General features: G+C 39.3%; 1 protein-coding gene across 1 annotated transcript in view; it reads right to left on the bottom strand.

The window, feature by feature from the left end:
- Positions 1-14,105, bottom strand: part of cyp7b1 (cytochrome P450, family 7, subfamily B, polypeptide 1) — a 195,030-nt gene that overhangs the window by 14,581 nt on the left and 166,344 nt on the right. Inside the window, exons 3-4 of the mRNA XM_072254449.1 lie at positions 11,590-12,183; positions 9,995-10,201 (exon numbers count right to left, since the gene is read on the bottom strand). Coding sequence (XP_072110550.1) covers positions 9,995-10,201; positions 11,590-12,183 — 801 coding nt within the window. The remainder of the gene's footprint in view (positions 1-9,994; positions 10,202-11,589; positions 12,184-14,105) is intronic.

Below are 14,105 nucleotides of genomic sequence, written 5' to 3'. Positions count from 1 at the left end.
CTTGGTTTCCTCATGAACACAGCGGCTCAGGTTGGAGGAAATGCTCCCTTTCAGTTACAGCATCAGTGGAAATAATGGAGATCTGTACTACAAACTTAATGTGCCAGACATTGGCAGTTATCCTTGAAGTGAAAGTTTGTATCCATGTAAAATCCTGATAGATTTATAGCAAATTACAGTGAAATACCTTAAAAACTGCATTTTAGAGGTCTACAAGTGCTTTCAAAATGCTATATATATATATATTCCCCCCACCCCCCCTTTACAATTCTCCAGTTTAAGCAAGGCTGGTTATGTGTTAGCATTCTGCCTGCCTGGTTTAATGTAAACAGCAAGGTACAATAGCCTTTTAAAATCTATGGGATTTTAAAATCATAAAACATTCCCTATTAATTTTCAACAAATGAATGCTATTTTTTCAAAATGGAGAAATTATCCATGTTAAGAAATGCAACTAATTTGAGTGGATATTGCCACAAATGACAGGTAAGCAAACTAGGCAAAAAAAATTCTGCCAGCTTAAATTGCAAAATAAATATAAAATGGTGATTTAGATACCCAGTCACCTATAAGATGCTTCAACAATGCAGCTCAGAAAGCTGAAAGGTCACTTCTGTCTCTAATGCCTAGAAGGATCATGAAAAATGGACAGTGTACTGAAATTCAATAACATTGAACAGAAAATGATCAATAAGTACTGTAAGAACTACAGCTGCTGATCTTCGTTGTCATCATGTCCAATTTGTCAACCAATAAACTAACAATGAAAAGAAAGTGACAATAAGAAGGAATCATTCCAGAAAAAATGAACTTTTACACATAAAATACTGAATCAAAAACTAATCTATTTGATCTATTTAAAATAATCATGAGTCGAGGAGCAGAGAGGAACTATTATACAGGTTTTTGTAGCTAATCCTGTTTGGTAGTATAATTTAATTAACAGGAAGGAAAAGTTCTCAGAAGCAGCATGTTGGAGAATATCCTTTGCAACTAGATTTGCTATTTCCATATCTGTTTTCAAGGACCAATTAAATGCTATAATTGCAAATATTTCAGTTGGTATGGTATAATATATCAAGAAAGAGTATGAACAAGTTCAAGACATACTCAAGGGGTACTATGTACTTACATGAACATTGTAAGGGCTCCACAGATAGTGCTGGGGAAAATAGTTTTCTTGTCCCTGTAATCCATGTACTGATCCTTTAATTTTACCCATTCTAAAGAAAATATGAAAACCCCCAAAACTATTTGTGTTGGCAGGCCACTTGTCAATCATGATGATGTCAACGATGCCGGATGTCACTGTGCAGCATGTTAGTAAAGCAGCTGCATAAATGGTGGCTGACAGATTGGCAATGTGATTGACAGGGAAGCCAGAGTTTACAAATAGTTCTTGGCGTGTGTCAAAAATCAGACTGCTGTTACTTTTGTTTAAAATATCTAAATGATGGGTATTAAGGAATGAGTTTTCACCTTGAAAAAACATCCTGTCGATGTAGACTTCGAAAACAGTTTTTTAAAGTATTTCAGATTGAGGACGCCATAGCATTAATTACAAGGGATTTACTTTACTTATTACAGAAGGCCAAGTAACAAAGTGACTGAGTGAGTATAAATTATTTTTGCAGCAGAGAACGTTTTAAAGAGTGATTAATTAAGCTCTTGCCGGAAAAAAATTACATTTATGGAATGATACTGCTTAAAAAAATTGGATTTTCCTCTTTCCTGATGCACTGAAAATAGACTGTGTATGGTGCTAACACCTAATTGAATCCTCCGTTCAAAAAAAAGGTCACAGAGTTGGGCGGAAATACACTAAGAGAAGTGTTTATATCTAGGATCTTGTGTTAAAATGGGTGCTGCACTGTTTGCACTAAAAACTCACTTAATTCAGCACAGGAGGATACAAGTTATGTGCATCAATCGGAGAACAGCATCACTCAAAGGCATTCTGCATGTGGTGCCCAGGCACCTCTGATACACACACTGCAGAAACCATGGAAGAGAGTGGCCATAGGAGAGTGAGAGTGAGTATTCATACATGCTTGTGTGTGCACACATGTACAGACACACACACACACACACAGAAATGCTCTCCTACACCAGTGTTCACTACCACCCTCTCTAAATGCATTCTTCTCCCTAGAATGCTAAAGGGAAGGTTAACCTAGCAAAGAGACAATAATGAAGAGGTAATCTCATGTCCTTCATCCCCTCTATTTAGAAAAAGACAGAGAGGAATACGAGGGAATGCACTCGGCTGTCACAGATGCACCATCTGATCTATATCGGCAACGTCATCCCGCACCTCATAGGTAGAGGTACCACCAAAGGAGCAAATCTAATCATAATTCTATCAGGTGTCCTCACTAACAACATTTCATTGTGATCATTACATTCCCTTTGATTTGACCACCAGTAGATACCTTTATGACCATCTGTGCTCTTGTATCACCATAAAAGTACAACTATTTTCTGTTTTCTCTGCACATCAAAGCTATCGGAAGAACTCATATGATCACCCAGCCTCTATTCCCTAGAAAGAGCAAAGATGGAATGGGACAGGGGGTGGAGATGTATGGTGAGATGGCGAATTATCTGTCAGCTACTGGCCAAATAGAAATGACTAGGAGCATCTGTCAGCTCCTGCAAGAAGTTTTACAGGGTTAGTGGTCATGACATCCTCTCTAGCCATCTTGTGTGATTCTGTGCAAGGTATCGTCGGCTGTGTCAACACATACCACCAACTGATGTGATATACATTTAAATCCAAGCAACATTCTTAAAACACATTTAAACCTCACAGAGGATTTCTATCTTAAAGATTTCCAAATTACAAACCATTTCTAAAACACAAAGCACAGAGGATCTCCAAGACACAAATACAATTCCCATAAATTAAAAAGAAATACCAATGAGTTGCAGGCGAACAAGTTGTCAGTCACGGAAACCAAAGACAGAGGAATGAATTCTAGTTTACTCTTTGTTTTCTCCATGCTTCTTGATGTTCCTTTACCCTATTCCTAATATGCCTACACTGTGCTCAACATATGTATCCTTTCTCTACTTCTTGGGTGATTTCACATACGTAAGATATTTCCTCAGATATCCTTTTAATACTAAAAGTCTAAAAGCATCTTGGAGATACAGATCTTAGCTTTCCATCACTAATACTATAAAGCTAACTTCTCTGAGTACATAAAACTCCTAACATTAATAGATCAGTTATTCAATATGCTAAATGATATTATCCACCTGGTCTGCAAGCTTCCTTGAAATAAGCAACTTAATCAACTTTGTTTGGAACAAGATAAATTGAACAGCCCATTGTCTTACACTGCATCCCTTTGAACAGTAATAAAATTCTTTTGTTTTAACTTCAAACTGAATACTGCTTTCTATTTACATTTTAAAAACACAGAACTAACCCTCATTTACAGCCAAAAACTAAACAAAGCATAGTTGTTGGAAGTTTACTTACAACTGTTTGTTCTTACACATGGCAGCTGATGAGTTTAGAAAGCAAGCTTTGAAAGATATGAGGCAAGTTATGAATGAATATCCATCACACTGGTCCAGTCTGTAAAGGCACAGCCAGAGGTGATACCAGGTCTTTCTGCTTCAGTGCAGTTTCACCATCAAGACAGAGGTCTGACCTGTGACTTATTCCAAGGTACTGGGTTCATGCTGGCTCCCATAGGAGTAATCCCATCAATTTTGTTCCACCCCCTCATTTCTTTATAGTCCTATAACTTATTCTTTCTCAAATTCTTATTTAATCCTTTTTTCATCGAATATGCACGAAGATATAATTTACAGTAGTCAATTAATCTGCCAGTATATTGAAAGGAAGTGAGATGAAACTGGATCAAGAGGAATTATTGAGAGAGCCATGCTCTCTTCTCACTGCTGCCATCAGGAAGGAGTTACAGGAGCCATTTCTCCCACACTACCAGGTTCAGGAACAGTTACTACCCCTCAATCATCAGCTTTTTGATATAGAGGGGATAACTTCACTCACCCCAACAGTGAACTGATTCACAACCAATGAATTCACTTTCAAGGACTCTACAAGGCATGTTCTTGATATACATTGCTTATTTACTTATTTAACTTATTTTGTATTTGCACAGTTTGTTGTCTTTTGCACTTTGGTTGTTTGCCCAGTTTTCTTATGTGCAGTTTTTCATTGATTCTGTTGTGTTTCTTTGTACTTACTGTGAATGCCCACAAGAAAATGAATCTCTGGGCACTATATGGCAGCATTTATTTATTACAACATGGAATAGGCTCTTCCAGTTACACCACACAGTAACCTATGATTTAATCCCAGCCTAATTTACAATGACCAATTAACCGATTAACCTTTGGACTGTGGGCAGAAACCAGAACACCAGGAGGAAACCCAAGTGGTCACATATGTACTTAGATAATAAACTTACCTTGAACTTTGACTAGAATATAAAAGCAAGGACATAATGTTGCTGCTTTATAAAGCATTGGTCAGACCACATTGGAGTATTGTGTGCAGTTTTGGATCTCACATCTAAGGAAGGATCTGTTGGCATTTGAGAGGCTCCAGGGAATTGTTACAAGAACTATCCCAGGAACAAAAGGGTTAATGTGTGAGGAGTGTTTGGTGGCTTTGGGCCTGTATTCAATGGAATTTAGAAAGATGAAGGAGGATCTCATTGAAACTTACAACATATTGAAAGGCTTAGATAGAGTGGATGTGTGTTTTCAGTCATGAGAGAGTCTAGGACAAGAAAACACTGCCTCAGCAATAAAAGGATGCCACTTCAGAAAAGAAACGAGGAGAAATTCCTTTAACCCATAGCAGAGGGAATCCGTGGAATTCATTGCCACAGGCAGCTATGGAGGCCAAGTCATTCGGTACATTTAAAATAGAGATTAACAGGTTCTTGATTAGGAAGGGTGTCAAAGGTTAAAGGGAGGAATCAGGAGAATTGGGTTGAGAAGGAATACTAAATCAGCCACGATTGAATGGTGGAGTAAGCTTGATGGGCGGAATGATTTAATTCTGCCATGTCTTATGGTTCATGCAGTGGAAACAGGGAGAACTTGCAAATGTCCCATAGACTGCACTCAAGGTTAGGTTCGAATTCAGGTCTCTGGAGGGATAGGACAGCAGTGTATAAGACATATAAGTGCTGCTCCACCATGCTGTCCTGTTTAATGCCCTCATTTAACAGCGAGATGCCATTTGTGAGCATATTACTAGCTTCAGTGGACATGGTTATTCTATCATGAGCAGCTAATACTTCCCCACCAGTAAAATGCTGTCCTGCTTAAGCAGAGATGCCATGTGTGAGCAAACCATTCTCCTATAGCAGCAGCAGAGATATGGTGCATAGTCTTCTGGTAAGATAGTAGTATGCTCAGATGCAAGGGCCTCTCTGAGGTCAACTATAGGCATTTTTGTCTTCTTTTAAATGTCTTTTTTACAATCGCAAGACCATGCTGGACATTAAAGAAGTCAAATACTACAGGTCCACTCTACAGTGAGTTGCTTGTTTGCGGAAGAGCTGGACTTGGTATGGACTATGTGTCAGCCTGAACATAGAACATAGGAAACTACAGCACATTACAGGCCCTTTGGCCCACAATGCTGTGCCAGCCATGTAACCTACTCTAGAAACTGCCAAGAATTTCCACAGCGCATAGCCTTCTATTTTTCTAAGCTCCATATACATATCTAAGAGGCTCTTAAAAGACCCTATTGTATCCGCCTCCACCACCGCCGTCGGCAGTGCATTCCACACACCCACCACTCCCTGTGTGAAAAACTTATCCCGACATTCCCTTGGTACCTACTTCCAAGTACCTTAAAACTACGCCCCCTCATGTTAGCCTGGAAACAAGCCTCTGGCTACTCACAGAATCAATGCCTCTCACCATCTTATACACCTTGATCAGGTCACCTCTCATCCTCCATCGCTCCAAGGAGAAAAGTCCAAGTTCACTCAACCTATTCTCATAAGTTACGCCCTTAATTCAGGCAACATCCTGTTAAATCTCCTCTGCACTCTCTCCATAGTATCCACATCCTGTTACAGAAAGGCATTGGAGTCAGCGCACGAACAGTGAGTAGATGTTTTTCTTGGCAATTGCAAGACCCTGCTCTACATTGGTATGTAAAATACTGTAAGTCTGGTTCACTGGTTTAGTGGCATGACTGGCGGTGGGGGAGCTACATGGTCTCAGTTGCAGTGAGGACTAGGCTTGTTGCAGAAGTCCCAGAGGAGAGATGCTGGAGGCAGTGTGGTGCAGTGTCCATGCTGGATTGGGGGCCGCCCCCTCCCATTGTTGCTGCCCTCTGGTGTTTGCTTGATGGAAGTCAAGCTGGAATGCATGTGTGCATTCGTCTGAGGACTGATGAAGCTTGTTCTTGCTGACAATACCCATGCGCCATCAAACAGGGCATGTTACTCAAGGAAACCGGTTATATGCAATTTTTTTTGTGTCTGTATGTTTACTGTCATCTTATATGTGCTATATTTGCCTTGTGCTGTGTATGATTGTTGAAATTGTGTTTTGTACCTTGGCCCCAGAGGAATGCTTTTTAAAATTGGCTGTATTCATGGGTGTTAATATATGGTTGAAACAATAATTAAATTTGAACTTGAAATTTGCTGCTCTACTGCAGGAGTGAAGGTATGTTTCTCCCACATTCCTAACACTGACTCATTCTTATCATGATCAGAGAGTCCTGTACAAGATACACAAAAAGCAGACTTCTGGCAGAAGACTGAAGACAGCAGGGACACAACACAAAATGACCCAGAGTCGGTCAGTGAGTGAGCTCCAGTTCAGGAGGCTGAATCAATGGTAGAATGAGCTGAGAGCCTGCAGATCACTTCATCATTGTCAACCTAGTCCCAGGAAACTATCTGATGGCATATTCAGCATACTGACAAGTCCCCTGAACAGGAGTACCCAGTCACTCCCACAACAATATCTCAGGCAGCACACAGCCAGCCATGTCACAAAGCATTGGCCCTGAACAACCGTCTGAAGATGGCTCACTACGGAAGAGTTACTCTTGAATCATCACACACATTAGTTCACACTCAAAGGGAATGGGAGGTACTGTGATACCCAAGGTCCTACAATAAGGCAGAGGGATTTTGAAGCCCACATAACCAGTAAAACAGGAATGACACTTTTCCATCAAAAAAGTCATGATTTTCAATGTCATATCATTTGACTTTTTTCCCTCAATACTGATTCTGAACACCAAGTAATGTTCAAAATGCTACCCTCGTTGATTGTGGTACAGCTACTGCTGGCATTGCTCTGGACAATGCCATATCTTGTAAGGTTGCTGATGGAGAGATGCCATTGCATCGCAAGTTGGTCTCATTGAATGGATTGTTGCAGTTTCACACTAAAAAAAAATCCCTGTAGCTTAAGCACCTTCAGTGAACTTTGGCAGGTGTTTGAGCAGCCTGCAGTGAATTGTGAACCCAGTGACTACAGTGGGCATTCAGTGAAGGCTGTGGAATGCATCCAGCACTTTCCATTTACGTCAGCAAGAGAGGAAACAGGCTCTGTGTGTCTTGTGACATCATCAGGTGTGCTGTTCAGCTGCACCAAGCTACACCAGATAAAGTTGCTTTTATACAAAATCTGAACATGAAGAATGGCCACTAACTTATCTATTCTAGATTTAGAAATAATGAATTCAATTGAAGCAGAATAATTTTTACTTGGATAAAGAGCTGTGATAATTTGTATGGAGCAAGATCCCCAAGTATTCAAATGGAAATCAGAAAACTGCAGATGCTGAAAATCCAAAATTAAAACAGAAACTTCTAGAAACACTCAAGAGGTCAGACACAGTCTATGAAAATACAAACTGTTAATGTTTCAGGTCCAAGAAATTCGAACAGATCTGGGAAGGAGAAATCCAAGTTACTTTAAATAGCAAAAACAGGTCTATCCTTTACTGAAAACTGACTTTTCTTTTCTCTTTCCCAGTTCTAAGAAAAGGCCCTGTTCCTTTTTTTTGTCTGAACTGTTGACTGTTTCCAACATTTTCTGTTTTCATTCCCAAAATGGCAAATGCACTGAATAAAGTTAGCCTTCTTGTAGTGATGAGACAAGCGTTGGCTAGAACATACTACTCTCCTCAAAATTGTGCCACGGAAGTCTCTTGTTTCCACCAACAAACAGCCTCCTTCTTCCATTCCCCATTCATGCTCTCTACTTACTTCTTTTCTTCTCATCACCTGCCTATCACCTCTGCCTGCTACCCCTCCTACTTCCCTTTCTCCGATAGTCCACTCTCTTCTTTTATCAGATTCTTTTTCCAGCCTTTTACCTCTTCCAGCTATCACCTCCCAGCTTCTCACTTCACTCCCCTCCCCCACACATCTCCGTCCCCCTAACTTGGGTTCACCTATAACCCTCTAAGCTCATACTCCTGCCCCTCCCCCAGCTTCTTATTCAGGCTTGTCCCCATTTCCTTTCCAGTCCTGATTAGTGGTCTTGGCCCAAAATGTCCACCATATATTCTTTTCCATAGAAGCTGCCTGATCTGTTGAGATCCTCCAGCATTTTGTGTGTGTTACTCTTAATTTCTCAAACTTGGGACTGTGATTTTTGCAAATGCAGATTTTGAACTTAAATAGCAGCCTTAATTTATTTAAGTTTCAAGTGGAGTTTGAACCCCCAGGACTCTAAAAGCTGTAGGTAAAAGTAAGTAATCTGTGTTAGAAAAATAGAGGGCTATGGGTAACCCTAGGTAATTTCTAAAGTAAGTACATGTTTGGTACAGCATTGTGGGCCGAAGGGTCTGTATTGTGCTGTTGGTTTTCTATGTTTCTCGTAAAAACAGATTGCCATATCAAGGATATCAGTGAATGCTCGAGTGACAGGTCACCGTACTTAATAACTCCACGATATCAAGACACCTAGAAGTTAGGTTCTATCACAATGCCTTTTGAGTGTCCCAATTCTAAAATGCTGGGCATTTAAAATTTTGCTGCTTCCTGAAGCAGGCGAGAAGCTGGTGTCAGATAAGGTGTGATTGCTGTTCTCAAATGAGACCATGCATTTCCTTAGAGAATTTTTTTTTCCGTTTTGCTGACTCCCAAGATTAAAAGGATCATATGTCTTCATTTCTCATTCCAAGATGGACGTCAGATTCAATATAAAGATTTAACACATTGTGTACTGGATGGCTTCTAGCTTAAATTGTGCTTCATTATAGAGTTTGTTTTAGAAAAGATTTGGTTATCATCCAAAGAGGTAAGAATTATTAGAATGAAAAACAGAAACAGAAAGAAAACAAATGAAGCAATCAGTGAAGGAATAGGCATTGCAAATGCTAATTTTATATAGGATTCCAAACACCAACTCTTCAAAATGACTGCTATAAATTTGAGCAGTACTTAACAAAAGGAAATTACCAAACTTTTCCATAGTATATTCAGAATTCTATTGATTCAATCTGTATGCAAAATTATGTGGCCAGGAACTTTGAACCTGATGTATCCTGGATTAATTTTGCCTTATCAGAAACAGGGTGAGTGCAGTACAAGAAGTGCACTAACACTACAATGTAAATAGTTCACTACATGAACACCAGGTTAAGTCCTTCAAAATTGTATTTAAAATAAATGAAATTTTAATTTTAATTGCTACGGTTCTCAAACCGAAAGAAAAACTCAGCCACTCACTTGATGGAGAATCTGTCTTTAATTAAGCAATCCCACACCCCCAGTATTGAGCAGGTTTCAAAGAGACAATTAGGACCAACACCTTCAAAGCCCTAGTTCTGCTTTGTATTCACTGGTGGAGCAGACTCATGAGGTGTACCGGTGTTTGTTGGTAATTAAACTATCTCCATTGTGTATAAGGAAATGCACAATGAAAAAGTGAAAATAGCTATCTATGGTATCCTCCACATTTTTCAAGTAATACTGTAATTTCCATTTTCCAGTTCCAAATTAGAATGAGTTACCTAAGGTCACCATGCTGTCTAGATCTTCTTTGCTGAGGGTGATATTGAAGTCAGGGCTTGGCCGCTGGCCTGCTGCCTGTAACACGTGGTCAATTTCATCTCGCACAGCTGCATGGGCTTCTGGGTTCTTCACAATGTAATATAGGGTCCAGAACGCAGCTGGAAGCATGTTTCCAACAGCAGCCCACAGTAAGGTAAAATGATGTGCTGTGAGAAAATAAGTGAAAAGGAAGATTAATAGCATTTATTACACTGATTAGATTTGCAGTGTGCTAATTAAAAGATGTTAGGACAAAGACCCAGCCAAGGATCAGTGAATGCTAATGAGGACCAATAGGCTTCTAAAGTCTAATTTTCTGCTTAATGAGGACAGTTTCAAAGTAATGTTACATTGAAGGCGGGAGGGATAGATGTAGCTCTGTTAAATCTGCCTCATTATCAGCAATAAGTGCCTTTTTTACCACATCAGCAAAAAGTTGAATTCAATTATCACAGAAGGCTTTTGCAGGCTGAAGATATTACAATATCAACCCATTCCAAATATTATAAAAAAATTCCTTCAAGGTCACACCATCGTCATCTTCTTTACATAAGATTTCATAATTTTTGAGCTTTTAGTCTAAATTAAGATTTTTGCCTTTCTTGGTATTTGTCATGAATATTGACTGGTGCATGCACCTCAAGCTTCCTTTCCTCCATCACTGTATAACAATTCGATTCATGGGTGCACAGGTTCTTTTAAAGATCTACTCTCCCCTCCTGATTGTTCTGTGTGCCTGGGTAACAATGGACCAGGTCCCAGAAAAGAAATTCTTCTCCAGTACACACACAGAACAAATGCAAGACCACATATGGTATGAACTTCACACATCAAAATCCTTTTTCAAAATTTCCCCTTTCTAGGTACAACCATAGCCTCCATATATTCCTTCCCCTCTTTGGTTTTCATTTGGTAAAGTGACCAGCCAAGTCAGAAAATATACAAACACACAGAATGTCAAACCATGGCACAGCAGTGGAATGGGGATCTAGTATGTACAATGACAGCACCAAAAATGTGGGAGGAGGTAGTTTGCAAAAAGGGCTTATGCCCATTAACAGAGAAAAATTCAGGGTGTTGGGATGAGTCAGTGAGAATGAGGGGATAGAACAGACAGCCTTCAAAACCAATGCTGAAATCGTATTGAGTATCCTCATTATTACTTCCAAAACATCTGCCCTACTGTGATTTCCATGTTTAATATTAGGCTCCTTATTGTCTCTCAGAGAGACTGGTTATTGGTGAACTATGAAATATTTTGGGTGTATTGATAGTCTATGAAGATTCTTTTCAAGAACCAATATTATTTTATTTTCTACTTATGCTCATTAGTCCGAGACAGGAAGTTCAGTGCTACATTTCAGCTGCAAAGGCACAGCATTCAATTTTATTGTGACAGTGATTTCAATTACATGTGAAACCATCGCTCTTATCATGCATGTTTTATAAGTTTTTCTATAAGAAGAAATTAGCAGAATGACATAGCATCTTGGGATATCAGAGTACTATGGTGTCACGCAGCTGAAAGAACCGATTTGTTCATCTTTTTGCTTACCTGCTTTCTGATCATCCTGAAGATATGAATAGCAGTCAAGCAAGTCTCTTCTGGCTTGTATTACTTTTGCCATATTTAGCCGTTGGTCCAATTCCTTTGATGTAAAGTAACTAATCAGTTCCTTGCGAATTCTTTTTGTGTTTCCTAGAAGTTCAATGGGAATCCTTGCAGCCAGGTACATAAGCATTTGGTCAAACTTAAGGAATTTCTCCCTTAATTCAGCAATTTTTTTTTGTTCATCCTTTGGTGCTTTTCCATACAGAGATACATAATTGGCTTCAATGATGATTCGGCAACAAAAGTCATACATGTATTCAATTCTCCATTCCGTTGATCCCACCTGCTCTTGTCTCATTATGTTCTGAAGATTTTCAGTTGTACTTTTATGCAAAATAACTAACTCATCCCCCTGTAAGTAGTTATAGAGCTTGTGAATCTCTTCCAAGGATATGGGAGTTTTGGGGTCATTCATTAAAGGGTGACCAAATACTCTTGCTGAAAATGTTGTTGAAAGTTCTTGGAAGTCTAATTGTTTGCCAAGCTGAATGACTAACTGGTAAAGGAACGGATCTAAGATAAAAGTAATATATTTGCCTGTAAGAAATAAAACAATAGCTGTTAGCATGTTAAACCTCTTAGCTTAAGATCTGACTTGCAGCTCTCTCTAATAAAGCTGTAAATATGATGACTTATTGGTGACACTATATTTTGAGTGGATTTAATCCACTCCATCCCTCCAAAAAAAAATCAAGTTGTGCCAGAAAAAAATAGCAAAATGCTGCAAGAACCATTGGACAGGAATCCTGTTCTTTTTGTCTTCTGCATACCTAATGATATACAACAAAACTCTGCCCACTGTGATGCAAGTGACCTACATTCTAGTGCTTACTTTTGATTTAATTTGTCAGATTACTACCAAAAAAACTATTAATATAGTACAATTTGTCTCTAAAATTATCTATTTGCATCCTTTTGGGATTGTCTTCAATTTTTGACATCATTGAAGACATCTTTCTGGTCCAAAATCTCTCCACCAACTCTCAACCATATGAACGAGGCTCCCTTCTTACTTTATACTTTATTGTCACCAAACAATTGATACTAGACCGTACAATCATCACAGCGATATTTGATTCTGTGCTTTACACTCCCTGGAGTACAAATCGATAGTAAATATGAAAAATTTAAATTATAAATCATAAATAGAAAATAGAAAAGGGAAAGTAAGGTAGTGCAAAAAAAAACGAGAGGCAGGTCTGGATATTTGGAGGGTACGGACCAGATCCAGGTCAGGATCCGTTCAGCAGTCTTATCACAGTAGGAAAGAAGCTGTTCCCAAATCTGACCCATCCAATAGTAGCTAGAGGAGTGCAGGCACTGGCATCATCACCTCAAAAACACCTCAACTATTTATATTTGAGTCCTCCTATTTCTCTCACATGCAATTCTCTCACCAGCATCATCTGAAAATCAGTCATTTCCACCCTCACCTATTACACCCATCTATATCTCACCATTACCTTGTTTGACCTGTCCTTCTTAAACAATCAAAAGATTTCCTCTAGTCTTGCTGGACTGAGTGTTCTACCCAGAATTCCTCTCGCTGTCTCCATAAGACCACAAGACATAGGAGCAGAATTAGGCCATTCAGCTCATTGGGTCTGCTCAACCATTCAAACATGACTGATGTATTTTTCCTGTCAACCCCATTCTCCTGCCTTCTCCTCATAACCTTTGACACTCTTACTAATCAAGAACCTATCTACCTCCACTTTAAATATTACCAATGACTTGCACTCCACGCAACTTATACCCAATAAATTCTACATATTTGCCATCAGCTAGCTAAAGAAATTACTCCCCATCTCTGTACTCGAGGGAGGTTCTTCTTTTCTGAAGTCAAGCTTTCTGGTTCTAGACTCTCCCACTCTTTGAAACATCCACTCCCATATTCCAACTTTGCTGGTTTTGATGCTCAGCCATGTCTTGGTAACACAATATCTCCCAAACTCCAGAGTTAAAAACAAATCACTCTTAACATTTGAGTTCCCTGGTGTCAGAAACTGTGAAGGGCTAAGGAAAGTGGTGATAAGGTAGTGCTGGCTGGCTAGGCCTCCTGTGGAACAGTAAGGGTGCCATGCCCTGGAACAGCCTCAAAGGCTTTGAAGCTGACAAAACCTTGCACCCAGCTTTGCTAGGTCTCAAAAGGCCTGAAACCAGAGACAATTTGAAAACTATTATATTGAAATAAACAAGTTAAAGCCATCAATAATTTTAAAGAAAAATTACCTATGTCTCTATATGCCTCATACCAACATCCCTAAAGTCTCCACTGTAATCCAAAGGACTCAGAGTCTGTGCCGCAGATGATTGCAGTTTAAATCCTGGGCAATCTCAGTAAAACTGAGTCCCGTCAGCCAATCCCACTTCACCACCATTTTCCTTAATTCCTCAGTGTCTTAAATCCATTAGTAATTCTGGGATTATTTAACTTATTTTATTTATTTAGTATGTCT

Source organism: Mobula birostris, chromosome 1 (genome assembly GCF_030028105.1).
Source record: "Mobula birostris isolate sMobBir1 chromosome 1, sMobBir1.hap1, whole genome shotgun sequence".
NCBI classification, from domain to species: Eukaryota; Metazoa; Chordata; class Chondrichthyes; order Myliobatiformes; family Myliobatidae; genus Mobula; species Mobula birostris.
The sequence above is the reverse complement of the archived record's forward strand: the minus strand, read 5'-3'. Positions and strand labels throughout refer to the sequence as shown.